Source organism: Triticum aestivum, chromosome 6D, assembly GCF_018294505.1.
Source record: "Triticum aestivum cultivar Chinese Spring chromosome 6D, IWGSC CS RefSeq v2.1, whole genome shotgun sequence".
Classification (NCBI taxonomy): Eukaryota; Viridiplantae; Streptophyta; class Magnoliopsida; order Poales; family Poaceae; genus Triticum; species Triticum aestivum.
The window spans coordinates 323,367,789-323,389,799 of record NC_057811.1 but is presented as its reverse complement, the minus strand read 5'-3'; the positions used below and the strand labels follow the sequence as shown (position 1 = coordinate 323,389,799).

Below are 22,011 nucleotides of genomic sequence, written 5' to 3'. Positions count from 1 at the left end.
GTCGTACTCGTCGTGATCCAAATCACCGATGACCGAGCGCCGAACGGACGGCACCTCCGCGTTCAACACACGTACGGTTGGGAAGACGTCTCCTCCTTCTTGATCCAGCAAGGGGGAAGGAGAGGTTGATGGAGATCCAGCAGCACGACGGCGTGGTGGTGGAAGTAGCGGGGATCTCGGCAGGGCTTCGCCAAGCTCTGCGAGAGGGAGAGGTGTCACGGGAGGGAGAGGGAGGCGCCAGGGGCTGTGGTGCGGCTGCCCTCCCTCCCCCCTTTATATAGGGTCCCTGGGGGGGCGCCGGCCCTGGGAGATCCCATCTCCAGGGGGGCGGCGGCCAAGGGGGTGGCTTGCCCCCCAAGCCAAGTGGGGCGCCCCCCCACCCCCAGGGTTTCCAACCCTAGGCGCAGGGGAGGCCCAAGGGGGGCGCACCAGCCCACCAGTGGCTGGTTCCCCTCCCCACTTCAGCCCATGGGGCCCTCCAGGATAGGTGGCCCCATCCGGTGGACCCCCGGGACCCTTCCGGTGGTCCCGGTACAATACCGGTGACCCCCGAAACTTTCCCGGTGGCCGAAACTGGACTTCCTATATATAATTCTTCACCTCCGGACCATTCCGGAACTCCTTGTGATGTCCGGGATCTCATCCGGGACTCCGAACAACTTTCGGGTTACCGCATACTAGTATCTCTACAACCCTAGCGTCACCGAACCTTAAGTGTGTAGACCCTACGGGTTCGGGAGACATGCAGACATGACCGAGACGACTCTCCGGTCATTAACCAACAGCGGGATCTGGATACCCATGTTGGCTCCCACATGTTCCACGATGATCTCATCGGATGAACCACGATGTCGAGGATTCAATCAATCCCGTATACAATTCCCTTTGTCAATCGATACGTTACTTGCTCGAGATTCGATCGTCGGTATCCCAATACCTTGTTCAATCTCGTTACCGGCAAGTCACTTTACTCATACCGTAATGCATGATCCCGTGACCAACCACTTGGTCACTTTGAGCTCATTATGATGATGCATTACCGAGTGGGCCCAGAGATACCTCTCCGTCATACGGAGTGACAAATCCCAGTCTCGATCCGTGTCAACCCAACAGACACTTTCAGAGATACCTGTAGTGTACCTTTATAGTCACTCAGTTACGTTGTGACGTTTGGTACACCCAAAGCACTCCTACGGCATCCGGGAGTTACACGATCTCATGGTCTAAGGAAATGGTACTTGACATTAGAAAAGCTCTAGCAAACGAACTACACGATCTTGTGCTATGCTTAGGATTGGGTCTTGTCCATCACATCATTCTCCTAATGATGTGATCCCGTTATCAATGACATCCAATGTCCATAGTCAGGAAACCATGACTATCTGTTGATCAACGAGCAGTCAACTAGAGGCTTACTAGGGACACGTTGTGGTCTATGTATTCACACATGTATTACGATTTCGGGATAACACAATTATAGCATGAACAATAGACAATTATCATGAACAAGGAAATATAACAATAACCATTTTATTATTGCCTCTAGGGCATATTTCCAACATACACTTATTCATGGACGAAGTGAGTATGCATAATACTAGTATACAAGATGGAAAGTGCGGCTTGTCGCACCCCGCACCCGGGTGCGGTCATATCCAATCTGATGACCATCGAACACGGTAGGTCACGCTTCAAATTCGATAGGTTGACACGATGAAGGAAAAGTGCACAGGTTTAGAACATTATACCAAAAGCAAATAAGAATCACAACACACAATAATTTATTTACAATGCAATGACATTATATCCAACTTGATAGAACACGATTCATATTCGATACAGCCTGTTACACAAAACAACAAAGCACGATGGCAGCACCCACCCAGTCCACTATTGATTACACAGTATATATTCCACAAATTAAAGGAAATATAGACCATTGATTCCATCATTTGAATTTCTCAAACATATAGGTGGAACTAAGAACTAATAACAGTAATGGTTTGCTTAATAACTATACTTTGAATCAACATAGGCATCATTGTTTCTATTCTTTCTGCCACCTCTTCCGAAAGCAATCAGACCAATTGTCTTCTCAATCCTTGCAGACATCACGTAGAGCTGAAACACAAACGGGGATCAGTGAGCCTTCCTATGAAGGTGCACAAAATCATCTCATAATGGGTACCAGATGTCCAAAAGAAGAAATTAGGCTGAGTAGAACACATCAGATTTTCCAAAACAGATAAATTGAGACGATAGAAACAAAACAGATCAAATGAAGTAGCAGTTGTGTTGTCCGATGACGGCAACAGTAATGAATCATCCAGAATACATATAGATGAAGTAGAATCATGGCTCAATGTGGATGCTTCATTTGAAGTAGAGACCGAACAAACAAATTATCATTGTTAATATCTTGAACCCACTATGCAAATTCAGCCAATTCCTCACGTGATTCAAGAGAAGCTCAAATGGCAACAAGTGCAAGAGACGTATTTATATGCAACTTCAGTACCTTGATATGCCTCCATAAAGGTGACATGACCAGAGAAGCTCCAATAATTCCAGTCTTAGCACCTTCTTGCATAACAGGAAGTACTTGCTTAAAATCGCCACTAACAACAACAACCTTTCCTCTTAAAGGGAAGAGTGACCTTGAGCTATCATATACTGCAAGTATATCTCTGAAAATTCTATCAAGAGCTTCGAAACAGTGACAGCGCACCATTGGAGCTTCATCCCACAGGACCAAGCAAGCTTTATCAAGCAAAATCGCATCTGGGGAACCCTGGACATAGAACATCGGGTGTCACCACAAATTTATATAGGTAACCTGATGCAAGAATGGCCTGTTCGTCCACGAGGAAATAAGAAAGGTGTGACCCCTAAAGAAGCAATAGCAAGAACTATCCGAGCATCTGATCTTGGTGTTGTAATAATTGTGTTCCATAGAAATGTTTTGCCCATCAACAGTCTGAAAATCTGTGAGGAGACAACCAACCTTCTGTAGTGCATTAAAATTAGGGAGAACAAAGAAAATAATATGAGGAGAATATCATCATATGATAGTTCCCGCCTTAGCTGAATCAGGAAAATTAAAGCAAAGACTGTCATTTACCAACTTTATGCAGGCTAAAGTAAACATCAAGGAATTCAAGCCAAGTTTGATTAACTTAGTATGCTACAAACAAATATAAATATACCAGTTAAAAAATATTTCCCTGAACACCTGAAAATTAGTATCCAATCTACGCAAGAGAAGTAAGGCATGAAGATATCCATCTTTTATGGAAACTTTCAGTTCCATGAGAACATTCACCAAGTCAAAAAAATGAACTGCCATCAATCGAAGTAAACAACGAACGTGTAAAGCGCCGAGGTTGAAGAAATGTATCAGACTATCAGTACATCTACTATACCTTGGCAAAGTCCACAGTGCAAAAGCCAACCATATTGACCTCCCGTTTAATGAATCCAATGGCAGCAAACTCAGCTGCTCGTCGTCCATCCCTGAATGATGATGACAACATGGAACTGCAACTCCACATTGATTTTTGCTGGTAATAGTTGGCGCTTCATTTACCTCCTTCCTCAGTAACTCCGCCAGAATATAAAGGACTCACTCGACAGTAAACTATCGTCAGTTACCTGCAAAGAAATTTGGCACATTACACAACAAATTAACAGTAAAGTGTAAACCAAACCAACACAACTTTTTGGAATTATGGCCTTCATTATTTATATATGTACTGTTGAACATTCTAATGCAATTCGTTTCCGAAAAATTTAATATGCAGCCAAATAGTTACAACAATATCTAAAATTTTGATGTGCTTTCCTGGAATAAACCGTGGCCAAGCAATGAAAAGAATCACCCAGTAAAAAATTGCCAAAGCACCTTCGCAAGCCTTGCTGCACTACCAACCTTCTCTGATTCGCTTTCAGAATCACTGCCCGAGTCAGAATCTGCATTACCAACATAGGAAATACGATCTGAGGACACATTTACAAACCATGATAAATATATCAAATACAGTAGGATCTTGTAGACGACTGGGACTGGCTGTTTAAAATAATTAATTGGTACAAAGAATCTGTAGTTTCCAATAGTAATCTCTAAAAGGCATTTATGGTGCCCTTGCAGCTATGTATGATCCCTTGCACCACATATCACTATAAGAATCAGTGTGAGATAATTGCAGGATGGCACTATCATCCTGGGTGACACTGACATCATGATATTTTAACTATTTCATTAAGTTTCTATGGATTCTGCTACGTCTCCTGATAGCATCATACTATTTATATTCCAGTGCCTGTCATAAATAACACCCTTTGTTCTTCCTGATCCATCTCCCTTGCTACCTCTACTTAATAACAAAACAGAACGGTGGCATCAGATCCAAAACAAACTATATGGCATCCTTTGTTCTTCCCAAACCCATCTCCCTATCTGCCTCACCTTCCTCCCCTCTCTGAGTGGCAGTGGCACACCACAGACGACCAACGGCTAAGCATCATGTATTCATGTATATCATCCACTTCATTTGAAGCTAAGCCAAATTAAAGAGTCAAGTATGTCAAGGTAGTACTTGGTTTCATTACCAAAGTTTAATCACTTCAAATCTAAAAGATCTTAGCGGAGGGGCTTCAAAAAGACTGATTAAAAAGTATGTTCGGCTAGTGAAGCTACCAGCAACTGCAAGTCTGCATCTTCGTAAACAACACAATTACTTGTTGACCTGAGAGTTCTCTACAAATCACAGAAACAACCATTCATGCCTAGGCAGGAACAGGGACGTGGCACCTAATAATTGACAAAAAAACGAAATTTGGGCACATAGCGTCTCACCTCAGACTTCTCCACAACCAGCAGGTCCCAAGGGGAAGGGAGGACGAGTTGCTGTTTATGAAGACATAGGCTGCTACCAAAAATCCATATTAGCACGTATATGCATATGGGACAAACTCAATGGTAAATTAACGGACCAGAAATCTACCTTGAATATACATCTTCATTGATGAAACACTAACATGTGAGCAAGTTAGAGCAGGAGAGCATCCTCTTGCAGGCCAAGCCGGCGACCAGCAACGTATGTTCGTCTCCTACAGTTCCAAGATGATGGGAGCGGCGGTCAGAGAGAGAGAGAGAGGGGGAGGGGGGACCCGGAGTAGAACTGCAGCCAAGCCCCTCGCGGTGATGGAGGAGAAGGACGAGCGACGGGGGTACCTGCAATAGACGCAGAAGGAGGAGAGATGGAGGAGCGCCGCATCTAGTGCCTGCATGGGGCGCTGGTCGCCCTGCGCCTCTGCCTCTGTCGCTCCTTGGTCGAACTAATGGTGCATAGTGGACGGCCCCGGGGAACAGAGTGCGAGGTCCTCACCGTCGCCAGCGCTGGCGTGCATGGGAGGTCGTCGAAGAGGCTGCGCTCGGATCTGACGGTGAGCGGGCGGCGCGGGCTAGTGGCCCTTGGCCCGCCACATCCCCAGCGCGCACTCCTCCTGCGGCCGGCACACCTCCCGCTGAGTCGTGAGGAACGGCGACGACACCACGGGCAGCTCGGCCACCTCGTCGTCTCTGCGGCCCATGCTCCTCCTCCTCTGCCTGTTCCCGATGAGGAGAAGGCAGGCGCGGAGGTGTGGTCGTGGCTTGGGCTGGAGAAAGTGAGGACAGAGGAAAAACATGGGGCAGAGACGGCGCGTTGCGCTCCTCATGTTGACGGCGGCGCGAGAGAGGCGAGGGAGAGAGAGACGTGAGAGCAGAGAGAGGGAAGGGAGATAGGCGGCTAGGGTTCCACCACAGACGTGCTGGATTTTATAGTTCTGCGTGTGAAAAGACAAGAATGCCCTTGGTGGGGCATGGTAATTACAGGCGGTGGCATGAACTGGAGGGCAGCCTCGATCCGACGGCCCATACTTTTTGTCTGAGATCCAACGGCCCGGATCGATCCATCTCACGATCCAACGGCTAGAACTCGTTTGGACACCCAATCCAACGGCCGAAAATCCAAACGCACGGGGAAGCTTCATTTTGGTCCAGACTCTAATAATGGGATGATACTCCCTTGTAAAGAAATATAAGAGTGTTTAGATCACTACTTTGATGATCTCAATGTTGGGAAACGTAGTAATTTCAAAAAAATTCCAACGCACACGCAAGATCATGGTGATGCATAGCAACGAGAGGGGAGAGTGTTGTCCACGTACCCTCGTAGACCGAAAGCGGAATCGTTAGCACAACGCGGTTGATGTAGTCGTACGTCTTCACGATCCGACCCATCCAAGTACCGAACGCACGGCACCTCCGAGTTCTGCACACGTTCAACTCGATGACGTCCCTCGAACTCCGATCCAGCCGCGCTTTGAGGGAGAGTTTCGTCAGCACGACGGCGTGGTGACGATGATGATGTTCTACCAACGCAGGGCTTCGCCTAAGCACCGCTACAATATAATCGAGGTGGATTATGGTGGAGGGGGGCACCGCACACGGCTAAGAGATCAAGAGATCAATTGTTGTGTTTATGGGGTGCCCCCCTGCCCCCGTATATAAAGAGCAAGGGGGGAGGCGGCCGGCCAAGGAGGAGGGCGTGCCTAGGGGGGAGTCCTACTCCCACCGGGAGTAGGACTCCTCCTTTCCTTGTTGGAGTAGGAGAGAAGGAAAGAGGGGGAGAGGGAGAAGGAAAAGGGGGCTGCACCCCTTGTCCAATTCGGACCAGAGGGGGGGGTGCGCGCCTCCTTCCTTCTGGACTCTCTCCTCTATTCCCGTATGGCCCAATAAAGCCCAATACTTCTCCCCGGCGAATTCCCGTAACTCTTCGGTACTCCGATAAATACCCGAATCACTCGGAACCTTTCCGAAGTCCGAATATAGTCGTCCAATATATCGATCTTTACGTCTCGGCCATTTCGAGACTCCTCGTCATGTCCCCGATCTCATCTGGGACTCCGAACTACCTTTGGTACATCAAAACAAAAAAACTCATAATATAACCGTCATCAAACTTTAAGCGTGCGGACCCTACGGGTTCGAGAACAATGTAGACATGAGCGAGACACATCTCTGGTCAATAACCAATAGCGGAACCTGGATGCTCATATTGGCTCCCACATATTCTACGAAGATCTTTATTGGTCAAACCGCATAACAACATACGTTGTTCCCTTTGTCATCGGTATGTTACTTGCCCGAGATTCGATCGTCGGTATCTCAATACCTAGTTCAATCTCGTTACCGGCAAGTCTCTTTACTCGTTCCGTAATATATCATCTCGCAACAAACTCATTAGTTGCAATGCTTGCAAGGCTTAAGTGATGTGCATTACCGAGAGGGCCCAGAGATACCTCTCTGACAATCGGAGTGACAAATCCTAATCTCGAAATACGCCAACCCAACAAGTACCTTTGGAGACACCTGTAGAGCACCTTTATAATCACCCAGTTACGTTGTGACGTTTGGTAGCACACAAAGTGTTCCTCCGGTAAACGGGAGTTGCATAATCTCATAATCATAGGAACATGTATAAGTCATGAAGAAAGCAATAGCAACATACTAAACGATCGTGTGCTAAGCTAACGGAATGGGTCAAGTCAATCACATCATTCTCCTAATGATGTGATCCCGTTAATCAAATGACAACTCATGCCAATGGCTAGGAAATATAACCATCTTTGATCAACGAGCTAGTCAAGTAGAGGCATACTAGTGACACTCTGTTTGTCTATGTATTCACACAAGTATTATGTTTCCGGTTAATACAATTCTAGCATGAATAATAAACATTTATCATGATATAAGGAAATAAATAATAACTTTATTATTGCCTCTAGGGCATATTTCCTTCAGTCTCCCACTTGCACTAGAGTCAATAATCTAGTTCACATCGTCATGTGATTTAACATCAATAGTTCACATCACCATGTGATTAACACCCATAGTTCACATCGTCATGTGACCAACACCCAAAGGGTTTACTAGAGTCAATAATCTAGTTCACATCGCTATGTGATTAACACCCAAAGAGTACTAAGGTGTGATCATGTTTTGCTTGTGAGATAATTTTAGTCAACGAGTCTGTCACATTCAGATCCGTAAGTATTTTGCAAATTTCTATGTCTACAATGCTCTGCACGGAGCAACTCTAGCTAATTGCTCCCACTTTCAATATGTATCTAGATCGAGACTTAGAGTCATCCAGATGTGTGTCAAAACTTGCATCGACGTAACTCTTTACGACGAACCTTTTTTCACCTCCATAACCGAGAAATATTTCCTTATTCCACTAAGGATAATTTTGACCGCTGTCCAGTGATCTACTCCTTGATCACTATTGTACCCTCTTGCCAAAGTCATGGTGAGGTACACAATAGGTCTGGTACACAGCATAGCATACTTTATAGAACCTATGACTGAGGCATAGGAAATGACTTTCATTCTCTTTTTTTCTATTTTCTACTGTGGTCGGGTTTTGAGTCTTTACTCAATTTTATACTTTGCAATACAGGCAAGAACTCTTTCTTTGACTGTTCCATTTTGAACTACTTCAAAATCTTGTCAAGGTATGTACTCATTAAAAAAACTTATCAAGCGTCTTGATTTATCTCTATAAATCTTGATGCTCAATATGTAAGCAGCTTCACCGAGGTCTTTCTTTGAAAAACTCCTTTCAAACACTCCTTCATGCTTTGCAGAATAATTCTACATTATTTCCGATCAACAATATGTCATTCACATATACTTATCAGAAATGCTGTAGTGCTCCCACTCACTTTGTTGTAAATACAGGCTTCACCGCAAGTCTGTATAAAACTATATGCTTTGATCAACTTATCAAAGCGTATATTCCAACTCCGAGATGCTTGCACTAGTCCATAGATGGATCGCTGGAGCTTGCATATTTTGTTAGCACTTTTAGGATTGACAAAACCTTCTGGTTGCATCATATACAACTCTTCTTTAATAAATACATTAAAGAATGCAATTTTGTTTATCCATTTGCCAGATTTCATAAAATGCGGCAATTGCTAACATGACTCAGACAGACTTAAGCATAGATACGAGTGAGAAACTCTCATCGTAGTCAACACCTTGAACTTGTCGAAAACCTTTTTGCGACAATTCTAGCTTTGTAGATAGTAACACTACTATCAGCGTTCGTCTTCCTCTTGAAGATCCATTTAATCTCAATGGCTCACCAATCATCGGGCAAGTCAATCAAAGTCCATACTTTGTTCTCATACATGGATCCCATCTCAGATTTCATGGCCTCAAGCCAATTTGCGGAATCTGGGCTCATCATCGCTTCCTCATAGTTCATAGGTTCGTCATGGTCAAGTAACATGACCTCCAGAACAGGATTACCGTACCACTCTGGTGCGGATCTCACTCTGGTTTACCTAAGAGGTTCGATACTAACTTGATTCGAAGTTACATGATCATCGTCATTAGCTTCCTCACTAATTGGTGTAGGAGTCATAGGAACAAATTTCTGTGATGAACTACTTTCCAATAAGGGAGCAGGTACAGTTACCTCATCAAGTTCTACTTTCCTCCCACTCACTTCTTTCGAGAGAAACTCCTTCTCTAGAAAGGATCCATTCTTAGTAACGAATGTCTTGCCTTCGGATCTGTGATAGAAGGTGTACCCAACAGTCTCCTTTGGGTATCCTATGAAGACACATTTCTCCGATTTAGGTTCGAGCTTATCAGGTTGAAGCTTCTTCACATAAGCATCGCAGCCCCAAACTTTAAAAAACGACAACTTTGGTTTCTTGACAAACCACAGTTCATAAGGCGTCGTCTCAACGGATTTCGATGGTGCCCTTTTTTACGTGAATGCAGCTGTCTCTAATGCATAACCCCAAAACTATAGTGGTAAATTGGTAAGAAACATCATAGATTGCACCATATCTAATAAAGTGCGGTTACGATGTTCGGACACACCATTACACCGTGGTGTTCCAGGTGGCGTGAGCAGTGAAACTATTTCACATTGTTTTAACTGAAGACCAAACTCGTAACTCAAATACTCTTCTCTACGATCAGATCATAGAAACTTTATTTTCTTGTTACGATGATTTTCCACTTCACTCTGAAATTATATGAACTTTTCAAATGTTTCAGACTTCTGTTTCATTAAGTAGATATGCCCATATCTGCTCAAATTATCTGTGAAGGTCAGAAAATAATGATACCCGCTATGAGCCTCAATATTCATCACACCACATACATCAGTATGTATGATTTCCAATAAGTTAGTTGTTTGCTCCATTGTTCCGGAGAACGGTGTTTTAGTCATCTTGCCCATGAGGCATGGTTCGCAAGCATCAAGTGATTCATAATCAAGTGATTCCAAAATCCCATCAGCATGGAGTTTCTTCATGCGCTTTACACCAATATGACCTAAACGGCAGTGCCACAAATAAGTTGCACTATCATTATTAACTTTGCATCTTTTGGCTTCATTATTATGAATATGTGTATCACTACGATCGAGATCCAACAAACCATTTTATTGGGTGTATGACCATAGAAGGTTTTATTCATGTAAACAGAACAACAATTATTCTCTAATTTAAATGAATAACCGTATTGCAACAAACATGATCAAATCATATTCATGCTCAATGCAAACACCAAATAACACTTATTTAGTTTCAACACTAATCCCGAAAGTATAGGGAGCGTGCGATGATGATCATATCAATCTTGGAACCACTTCCAACACACATCGTCACTTCACCCTTAACTAGTCTATGTTCATTCTACAACTCCTGTTTCGAGTTACTACTCTTAGCAACTGAACCAGTATCAAATGCCGAGGGGTTGCTATAAACACTAGTAAAGTACACATCAATAACATGTATATCCAATATACCTTTGTTCACTTTGCCATCATTCTTATCCACCAAATACTTGGGGTAGTTCCGCTTCCAGTGACCAGTCCCTTTGCAGTAGAAGCACTTAGTCTCAGGCTTAGGACCAGTCTTGGGCTTCTTCACTTGAGCAGCAACTTGCTTGCCGTTCTTCTTGAAGTTCCCCTTCTTCCCTTTGCCCTTTTCTTGAAACTAGTGGTCTCGCCAACCATCAACACTTGATGTTTTTCTTGATTTCTACCTTCATCGATTTTAGCATCACGAAGAGCTTGGGAATTGTTTCTATTATCCCTTGCATATTATAGTTCATCACGAAGTTCTACTAACTTGGTGATGGTGACTAGAGAATTCTGTCAATCACTATCTTATCTGGAAGATTAACTCCCACTTTTATTCAAGCGATTGTAGTACCCGGACAATCTGAGCACATGCTCACTGCTTGAGCTATTCTCCTCCATCTTTTAGCTATAGAACTTGTTGGAGACTTCATATCTCTCAACTCGGGTATTTGCTTGAAATATTAACTTCAACTCCTGGAACATCTCATATGGTCCATGACGTTCAAAACGTCTTTGAAGTCCCGATTCTAAGCCGTTAAGCATGCTGCACTAAACTATCAAGTAGTCATCATATTGAGCTAGCCAAACGTTCATAACGTCTGCATCTGCTCCTGCAATAGGTCTGTCACCTAGCGGTGCATCAAGGACATAATTCTTCTGTGCAGCAATGAGGATAATCCTCAGATCACGGATCCAATCCGCATCATTGCTACTAACATCTTTCAACATAATTTTTCTCTAGGAACATATCAAAATAAACATAGGGAAGCAACAACGCGAGCTATTGATCTACAACATAATTTGCAAAATACTATCAGGACTAAGTTCATGATAAATTAAAGTTCAATTAATCATATTACTTAAGAACTCTCACTTAGATAGACATCCCTCTAATCATCTAACTGATCACGTGATCCAAATCAACTAAACCATAACCGATCATCACGTGAAATGGAGTAGTTTTCAATGGTGAACATCACTATGTTGATCATATCTATTATATGATTCACGCTCGACCTTTCGGTCTCAGTGTTCCGAGGCCATATCTGCATATGCTAGGCTCGTCAAGTTTAACCTGAGTATTCTGCGTGTGCAAAACTGGCTTGCACCCGTTGTAGATGGACGTAGAGCTTATCACACCCGATCATCACATGGTGTCTGGGCACGACGAACTTTGGCAATGGTGCATACTCAGGGAGAACACTTTTATCTTGAAATTTAGTGAGAGATCATCTTATAATGCTACCGTCAATCAAAGCAAGATAAGATGCATAAAAGATAAACATCGCATGCAATCAATATAAGTGATATGATATGGCCATCATCATCTTGTGCTTGTGATCTCCATCTCCGAAGCACCTTCATGATCACCATCGTCACCGGCGCGACACCTTGATCTCCATCGTAGCATCGTTGTCGTCTCGCCAATCTTATGCTTCTACGACTATCGCTACCGCTTAGTGATAAAGTAAAGCATTACAGGGCGATTGCATTGCATACAATAAAGCGACAACCATATGGCTCCTGGCAGTTGCCGATAACTCGGTTACAAAACATGACCATCTCATACAATAAAATTTAGCATCATGTCTTGACCATATCACATCACAACATGCCCTGCAAAAACAAGTTAGACGTCCGCTACTTTGTTGTTGCAAGTTTTACGTGGCTGCTACTGGGCTTAGCAAGAACCATTCTTACCTACGCATCAAAACCACAACGATAGTTTGTCAAGTTGGTGTTGTTTTAACCTTCGCAAGGACCGGGCGTAGCCACACTCGGTTCAACTAAAGTTGGAGAAACTGACACCCGCCAGCCACCTCTGTGCAAAGCACGTCGGAAGAACCAGTCTCGCGTAAGCGTACGCGTAATGTCAGTCCGGGCCGCTTCATCCAACAATACCGCCGAACCAAAGTATGACATGCTGGTAAGCAGTATGACTTATATCGCCCACAACTCACTTGTGTTCTACTCGTGCATATGACATCTACGCATAAAACCGGGCTCGGATGCCACAGTTGGGGAACGTAGTAATTTCAAAAAAATTCCTACGCACACGCAAGATCATGGTGATGCATAGCAATGAGAGGGGAGAGTGTTGTCCACGTACCCTCGTAGACCGAAAGCGGAAGCGTTAGCAGAACGCGGTTGATGTAGTCGTACGTCTTCACGATCCGACCGATCCAAGTACCGAACGCACGGCACCTCCGAGTTCTGCACACGTTCAGCTCGATGACGTCCCTCGAACTCCGATCCAACCGAGCTTTGAGGGAGAGTTTCGTCAGCACGACGGCGTGGTGATGATGTTCTACCGACGCAGGGCTTCACCTAAGCACCGGTACAATATAATCGAGGTGGATTATGGTGGAGGGGGGCACCGCACACGGCTAAGAGATCAAGAGATCAATTGTTGTGTCTATGGGGTGCCCCCTGCCCCCGTATATAAAGGAGGAAGGGGGGAGGCGGCCGGCCAAGGAGGAGGGCGCGCCAAGGGGGGAGTCCTACTCCCACCGGGAGTAGGACTCCTCCTTTCCTTGTTGGAGTAGGAGAGAAGGAAAGAGGGGGAGAGGGAGAAGGAAAAGGGGGCTGCACCCCTTGTCCAATTCGGACCAGAGGGGGGGGTGCGCGCCTCCTTCCTTTTGGCCTCTCTCCTCTATTCCCGTATGGCCCAATAAGGCCCAATACTTCTCCCCGGCGAATTCCCGTAACTCTCCGGTACTCCGATAAATACCCGAATCACTCGGAACCTTTCCGAAGTCCGAATATAGTTGTCCAATATATCGATCTTTACGTCTCAGCCATTTCAAGACTCCTCGTCATGTCACCGATCTCATCCGGGACTCCGAACTACCTTCGGTACATCAAAACAAAAAAAACTCATAATATAACCGTCATCAAACTTTAAGCGTGCGGACCCTACGAGTTCGAGAACAATGTAGACATGACCGAGACACGTCTCCGGTCAATAACCAATAGCGGAACCTGGATGCTCATATTGGCTCCCACATATTCTACGAAGATCTTTATCGGTCAAACCGCATAACAACATACGTTGTTCCCTTTGTCATCGGTATGTTACTTGCCCGAGATTCGATCGTTGGTATCTCAATACCTAGTTCAATCTCGTTACCGGCAAGTCTCTTTAGTCGTTCCTTAATACATCATCTCGCAACAAACTCATTAGTTGCAATGCTTGCAAGGCTTAAGTGATGTGCATTACCGAGAGGGCCCAGAGATACCTCTCCGACAATCGGATTGACAAATCCTAATCTCGAAATACGCCAACCCAACAAGTACCTTTGGAGACACCTGTAGAGCACCTTTATAATCACCCAGTTACGTTGTGACGTTTGGTAGCACACAAAGTGTTCCTCCGGTAAACGGGAGTTGCATAATCTCATAGTCATAGGAACATGTATAAGTCATGAAGAAAGCAATAGCAACATACTAAACGATCGTGTGCTAAGCTAATGGAATGGGTCAAGTCAATCACATCATTCTCCTAATGATGTGATCCCGTTAATCAAATGACAACTCATGTCAATGGCTAGGAAATATAACCATCTTTGATCAACGAGCTAGTCAAGTAGAGGCATACTAGTGACACTCTGTTTGTCTATGTATTCACACAAGTATTATGTTTCCGGTTAATACAATTCTAACATGAATAATAAACATTTATCATGATATAAGGAAATAAATAATAACTTTATTATTGCCTCTAGGGCATATTTCCTTCACTCAACGCTCTTAGAGCATTTAGAGCCGGGCCTCTCATACCCATCCACTACTAGGGAAAACCCTAGTAGTAGCGCGGGTATTTTGCCTATCAGTAGCGCGGGAGGACGCGCTACTGATAAGGCGCTACAACTATTCCTTAGCAGTAGCGCGTGCAACGCACGCTGCTGCTAAGACATATAGCAGCAGCGTTTGTTCATTCCAGCGCTACTGCTAATATAGCTAGTTGTAGTGTGTTTACTCTCCATCGCTACTAGTATTCTTTTTTTCTTTTTTTTTAATTTTTAGTGTATTTATACGCCGTTATACAAATTTTGGTACAATACCAATTATGAGGTTGTTATATCAATATGTCCATAACAGTGTGTCAAATGAAGGTGGATTAGATTCAAGTGGAGGCAACATGTGGTGCATGTCAAAGTATACTACTAATCCAAACTTGATCTAGTTTGGACTAGTAGTACTTTCGATGTGCATCACATGTTGCCTCCACTTGAATCTAATCCACCAACACAAGCTATTTAATCATCATCATAGTCATTACCACCAACAGTAGCTATTTAATCATCATAATCATAGTGTAGCACACATCATCATCTTCAAACTCATTCTAGCTAGCTAATCACCACCAACACTAGCTGCGGTAGCTATCTAATCACCACCCACACTAGCTAATAATAATCATCATAGTCATTACGACCAACACTAGCTATTTAATCATCATAACTCATTTCTAGCTAGCTAATCACTCCTGCTGCTCTCTCTCAGGTAAAATAGCATAAAACATGTGTAGCACTCCTGCTTCATCAAGTTGGAGCATGCAGATGAACCTGTCTCCTAATCGTGGGCTGCGCTTCTGATTGCTGCCCCCTAGTACTTCTCTGCGATCTTTCACAATTTTGCTCCAGTCTTCCACTATTAAGCATTCCTCGCTATTAGAAATCCTGTATGCACTAAAGTGCATTGTAGGATATCTTGGCCGTAAGCTAACAATTCTCATGCGACCTTTAGTCTCGATCCAATGAGGCACAACATTCATCGGGAGTCCCTGTTGAAGAACATCGTATAGTAACATACTCAGCAATGAAGTTTAGCTTAAAAAATAATGTATGCAAAAGATGCACTGAGGACAAATAGTAAAAATCTTACCATCTTTCCTAAATAGATGTTACCGTAGTTCAGTACGAACACTATTGGTCGCACGTTTTGAGTACTAAGATTTTTAAGTCCAAAAAAATAATTTGTCTTGACAGTATGAAGATCCTCAAGCCATGAAACATAATGACCTATCTCCTCGCAGTTTAGTTCAGCCCCGGGACAGTGGACGGTCATGTCTACCAAGCGCCGGACATGTTTGCTTGAATGGAAATAAGCTGTCAATAGAAATTAGTTGTCAACTATTTTTGAATAAACAATATCGAAGACATAAATATGGTTGAGAAACTCACATAATGGTATAACTGGAGGCGTCTGCACATCGACCCAGATGTCGATATTACCTTCAATATCATCTTCGGGACGAATATCAAAGGTGATAATCATATCAGGTTCAAATGCATAAGCCTTGCATAGTGCTTGCCAAGCTTTGCATTCAAAATAGGTGTAGGTGTCTGCGTTGTATAATTTTGCGTGGAAAGTTTAACCATGCTCGGTCTTCAAGTTAACTCTCTTTACCTCGATAGTAGTTTTCATAGGACTGAAACCTATCTTATCCAAGACAAAAACTCTTGCATGGCAGGGATACGCTAGTAGAATAGTAAAAAAAATCAAATTATAAGTTGAAGCAAATGAAGCAAATGTCATGCTTAATTACGAAAAAAGACTTGTTGTTGTGACTTACTGTATCCACTTCGAAGTTCTCGTCCAGCTTGATGCTGAAGCGCCTATCATCATCTAGGAAGATTCTGTCGCACAGGCCGCACTCGTCTTCGCAGTATTCGCTAATACCGAAATCCTTTTCGTCGTCAGACATTTCCTATGTTCATAGTTGAAACATTAATTGAAAATCGATCGAAGGCAACTACCAGGATACTCAACACACAAATCCGGGGCACTCGATATTTCCTACATATTCTGGCACAAGTCATGCCAAAATTCACGGAAAAATCCGGCATGACCTTTGCTAAAATAGGACATATCGAGCGCCTGAAATTTGCCGGAACGGGAATGAATCAACACTCCGGCAAAACATAGGCCACTCGGAGGTGTAACCTGCAAACATGACCGGCCACTTGGGCAAGCACATATCCTATTTGAGCAACACAAGATATACATTTCAAAATATCTTATAGGACTCATATTGACATGAGCATTCAATAAGCAAAACCAAATCGTAAAATAAATAAGTATTCAAATTAGCATGCATTCAATAAGCAAAAGTAAATCATCTCATACGTCTGTACATCGTCGAATATTATCACTAATACATCCCGAATAGTATCATACATATAACATCACTAATACAACTAAAACCCTAGCGCACGACGGGTATCGGCGCGGGCGGTGGACACCCACAGAGAAGGAACCATCACAGGATCATAGCTGTAGTGAGATCCCTGGAGAACCTGCCAGGTATTGGAGAACCTGTGCTCCAACGCAAACAAGTAGCGACGGACGTGCGCGTCCTCCTCACTGACACGGTGACGCACCACCTCCGCGGGGTCCTCAAGCCTCTGGACCGTCACTGGCCCACGCGACTGCCACCAAAGAAGGTTCGGGTCAACGACGGGCTGACTCCTCACCAACCTGCGCCCCCCGGTAGGTAGCGCCTCCCAGTACCACCCCGGCGGAGCCCAGTCCCGGACATGGCCCATCTGGTGATGCAGGTGTTCTCCGCCGACTCGACGGCGAGGATGCGGGATAGGCATCGTCAACGTCGATGCGGGAATAATTGCTTTAACTAAAAAAGTAAACTAGTTCTATTAATTTTCGTACTAAAAATAAAATAGTTGTATTAACTCAACTAGTTCAATTAAGCACTTACTATAAATAAAAATAAACTAGTTTTTACTAAAAATAAACTAGTTCAACTAGTTATATTAATTTTCTTACTAATTCTATTAAACACTTATTAAGAAACAGTAAAAAAACTAGTTAGATGAAGTCTAAAATTTAACCCTAACTAATTTGATGAAGTCTAAAATTTAATGAACCCTAACTAATTTGATGAACTCTAAAATTTAACCCTAACTAATTTGATGAACTCTAAAACTAATTCTATTTAACAACTACTGCTATAATTAGCATCTAATTTGATGAACCCTAACTAATTAGATGGACTCTGAAATTTAACTCTAAGAACCCTAGCTAGGCAGAGGTAGGGGAGGAGGAGGAGGGCGTGCTCACCTCGGGAACCGGCGGAGTTAGGGAGAGGGGCACGCGGCGTCGAGGTCGGGGACGGGGTTGGGGTCGGGGCGGCGGGCGCACGACGGAGGGCGGCGATGTAGGGGGGCGTCGAGGTCGGGGTCGGGGGCGGCGTCGACGGCGTGCGGAGGGCGACGGGAGAGCACGCGGCGGCCGGGTGATGACGGCGGCGACAGCAGACGCACACGCGCGTGTTGGATTTGGTGGAAGTGGGTGTTGGGGAAGAAGAAAACGGTTGGTTAAGTGGAAAGTAGCAGCAACGCGTTTCGCAGAAAGTGCTACTCCTAAATTAGCTATAGCGCATGTGCATAAAACGCGCTGCTGCTACGCATTCTCCTTTATTTTTCTTTTTAATTTATTTTCATTCACATTTTCTTTTTTTCTTTCCCCTTTTTCTATTTCTTTCATTTTCATTTACTTTTCTATATGTTTTCATTTCATTTTCCTTTCCTTAGCAGTAGCGCTTGCTGCGCGAAACACGCTGCTACAAAAATCTTAGCAGCAGCGTGCTTTCCTTAGGCACGCTACTACTATAGGTACCCTGGCGAGAATAGTCAGGAGAATTGTAGTAGTAGCGCCTCTAGAGTTAGACGCGCTACTGCTATGATCTTAGCTGCAACGCATTTGGATAACAAGCGCTAGTGGTAAATTGTAGTAGCGCTTCTTTTTATCCCGCGCTACTGGTAAGTTTCTGTGTATAAGGTTTTCCCTAGTAGTGATCTCAAATGCGCGGGCAGGCCGCCCGGTCACTGATCAATCAATGAAAATCGACCCAACCGGTCCTCTCGAACCGCGGACAAATGCCCGGGCTGATTGGTACCCCTCATATCTAGCCCAAATATAGGGCGGATATGAGGTGGCCCGAGTGCGTCCGCCACGTCAGCCCGGCTCACCGCTCGCCCACCCTGACCCCACAAAATCCCCCTCTGGAGCAAAACCTAGCTCACTTCACTCCGCTTCGTTCCGCTCCTCGACGATTCCCTTTCCCCAATCCGTCCAATCCCTAGCGCCAACGAGCATGTCAAGCACCGGCAGCCACTCTGACGGCAGCTCCGAAGACGAGTACAAGATGCGCTCCGTATCCCGCTCGAGCGCTCGCCGGTCGATACCCAACGATCCAGATGATCTTCCACATCCAGACGATCTACAACGCTCTTCGTCCAGCATGGGGAAATCCAATGGGTCTAATCTTCAAACATGCTGGAGATAATATTTTTGTGGTGGAATTTGCCACCCAAAGAGATCGCGGTCGCATGTGGGAAGGTTCACCATGGCATGTCAGTAAGAATTTTGTGATACTATCGGAGTTTGATGAGTGCGTGCGACCATCTGAACTGAAGTTTTACAAGCTCCAGCTATGGGCTAGAGTCATAAATCTTCATTTTAATCTTCGTGATGATAATTGGAGTGCAGCAATAGCGGGCCAGATTGATAAGGATGCTAAGACATTCCGGTTTGATCATATGGCCGAATATCTCAGGGCTAGGGTTATTGTTTAAGTGGATAAGCCCTTGAGGAGATGGATCATGACCGAGTCAAAAAGGAGAAAAATGTATGGATGCTTATGATATCCTATATGAGAATGTGCCACATTTTTGTTTCTCTTGTGACCAATTGGGCCACTCTGATCTTTACGTGCTACACCTAGAGCTCGAGATGCTAATGGTGATCTCCCTTTTGTGAAGGGTTTGAGAGCTCTGGATGACAGGAAAAGAAGTGGTTCGGGTGAGGGCTCGACGATGACGAAGCGGTCTGCTTCCCAGAGCAAGAAGGCAGAAACAAGACAGTCGAGCACCGCAGCTAAGGGAGGGACTGAGGTAACATCCCCTTTGAAGGCAAACCATGTTCAGAATAAGCGCAAAGGGGGGCCTCAGGGCCAGAAACAAGTGTTTAGGAGGGTTGATATGCCCCTTCTAATGAATGTCCTCATACTGAAGGCAGTAACACTCATGGGATGGCTGGTCCTAGTGGTGATATGGTCACGATTGAGGATGGGGAAAAATGCTGATGGGAGGGAACCAAAAAAGAAAAAACCTACCCCAAGCAACTCAGATTCTTCGGCAGCGGCTGCGGAGCAGCCCTGCCCGCGTCAATGAGTTGCTTAAGTTGGAACTGATGGGTGTTTGGGAACCCATCGATAGTTCGTGAGCTTCGTAGTAGTGAAGCAGGAAGGGCCTCTCCTCTTTGTGATGGAGACGAAGATTTCGGCAAAATGGGAGGAAAGCCTACAGAACCATCTTCGCTTTGTGTGTTGTTTCGCGGTGAACAGCAGCGGTTTAAGTGGTGGTATTGGTATGTTTTGGTCAGCTGAGTTAGAACTGGAATTGAAAATTTTCAGCACGGGCCATATTGATATTCTGGTTAAGAAGAAGGCTCGACACTCCAAGGAGTGGAGGGTCATTGGATTCTATGGAGCTCCATGAGTGGAAGATAGACACCAAAGTTGGAGGTTCTTGCGTACTCTTTTTGAGATCAAACATGAAGCGTGGTTTTGTGTCGGCCATTTCAATGAAACTATGTTTGCTTCTGAACATTTCTCATGTGTGGCAAGGCCGGAGTGCCAGATGAGAGCGTTTAGAGAAGTACTTGGTGATTGCTTGCTCCTCGATATAGGTTGGATAGGAGCAAAGTATACGTGGGAGAATGGGCACGGCGGAGGGTCTAATGTAAAAGCCAGGCTCGATAGGGGCTTCTGTAACCTGCAACTAACCCAATTATTTCCGCACACTCTAGTTCGTCATATTAGCATAATGGAGTCTGACTACTGTTTATTTTGGTCGATCTGCGTGAGAATCTGATGGAATCTCGGTACCGGACTGCTCGGTAGTTCCGCTATGAAGATGTGCGGCAAACCCAGTCTGAGTATGACCAGCTAGTTCTTATTGAGTGGCAAAAAGGTGCTGGCTAGAGAGGTTTGGCATGTGTGGTTGGTGCCTTGAATGACATGCAGTCTAAGCTTGCTCTTTTGGGGGGCGGGGGTAAAGGAGTTTGGGTGTCTGTCCCAAAAAGTTCGTAAACTACGTGAGAAACTTGATCATATTCGTGGCCGCTCAGTTGTGTTAGAAATATGCCCTAGAGGCAATAATAAATTGGTTATTATCATATTTCCCGCTCATGATAAATATTTATTATTCATGCTAGAATTGTATTGACCGGAAACTTTAATACATGTGTGAATACATAAACTACAATGTGTCCCTAGTAAGCCTCTACTATACTAGCTCGTTGATCAAAGATGGTTATGGTTTCCTGACCATATACATGAGTTGTCATTTGATAACGGGATCACATCATTAGGAGAATGATGTGATGGACAAGACCCAACCGTAAGCTTAGCACAAGATCATATTATTTAGTTTTGCTATAGCTTTCTTCATGTCAAGTATCTGTTCCTTCGACCATGAGATCATGCTACTCTCGGATACAGAGGAATGCCTTGTGTGCTATCAAACATCACTTTGTAACTGGGTGATCATAAAGGTGCTCCACAGGTGTCTCCGATGGTCTCTGTTGGGTTGCATGGATCGAGACTAGGATTTGTCACTCCGTATGATAGAGAGATATCTCTGGGCCCACTCGACAATACAACATCACAAGAAGCTTCAGATGACTAATGAGTTTAGTCATGAGATCTTGTATTACGGGAATGAGTAAAGAGACTTGCCGGTAATTATATTGAACTAGGTATGGAGATACCGACGATCGAATCTCGAGCAAGTAACATATCGCTGGACAAAGGGAATTGCACATGGGATTACCCGAATCCTCGACATCGTGGTTGAACCGATAAAGTTCTTTGTTGAATATGTGGGGACCAATATGGGCATCTAGGTCCTGCTATTGGTTATTGACCAGAGAGGAGTCTCGGTCATGTCCCCATGATTTTCGAACCCGTAGGGTCGCACGATTAATGTTCGTTGACGCTAGAGTAGTATTGGGATATGTACAATGCTGATTGAAGGTTGTTCGGAGTCCC

At 44.4% G+C, this 22,011-nt stretch overlaps 1 protein-coding gene across 9 annotated transcripts; it reads right to left on the bottom strand.

Annotated features, from left to right (window-relative positions):
• Positions 1-1,780: 1,780 nt before the first annotated feature.
• LOC123144883 (uncharacterized) lies at positions 1,781-5,789 on the bottom strand. Of its 9 annotated transcripts, none has more exons than XR_006472011.1 (7): positions 5,234-5,789; positions 5,004-5,109; positions 4,856-4,925; positions 4,609-4,756; positions 3,902-3,969; positions 2,519-3,651; positions 1,781-2,121 (listed from the first exon to the last, which is right to left on the bottom strand). XR_006472011.1 is itself a non-coding variant. In XM_044564134.1 (4 exons), the coding sequence occupies exons 2-4, from the start codon at positions 3,549-3,551 to the stop codon at positions 2,008-2,010; spliced, it is 516 nt and encodes a 171-aa protein (XP_044420069.1). In that variant the 5' UTR covers positions 3,552-3,651; positions 3,929-3,947; the 3' UTR covers positions 1,781-2,007. The 9 variants fall into 9 exon arrangements, 1 of the variants encoding a protein (XP_044420069.1); XR_006472008.1 differs by having other exon boundaries at positions 4,697-4,756; XR_006472012.1 differs by lacking the exon at positions 4,609-4,756 and having other exon boundaries at positions 2,519-2,791; positions 3,423-3,651; positions 3,879-3,969.
• Positions 5,790-22,011: the final 16,222 nt, after the last annotated feature.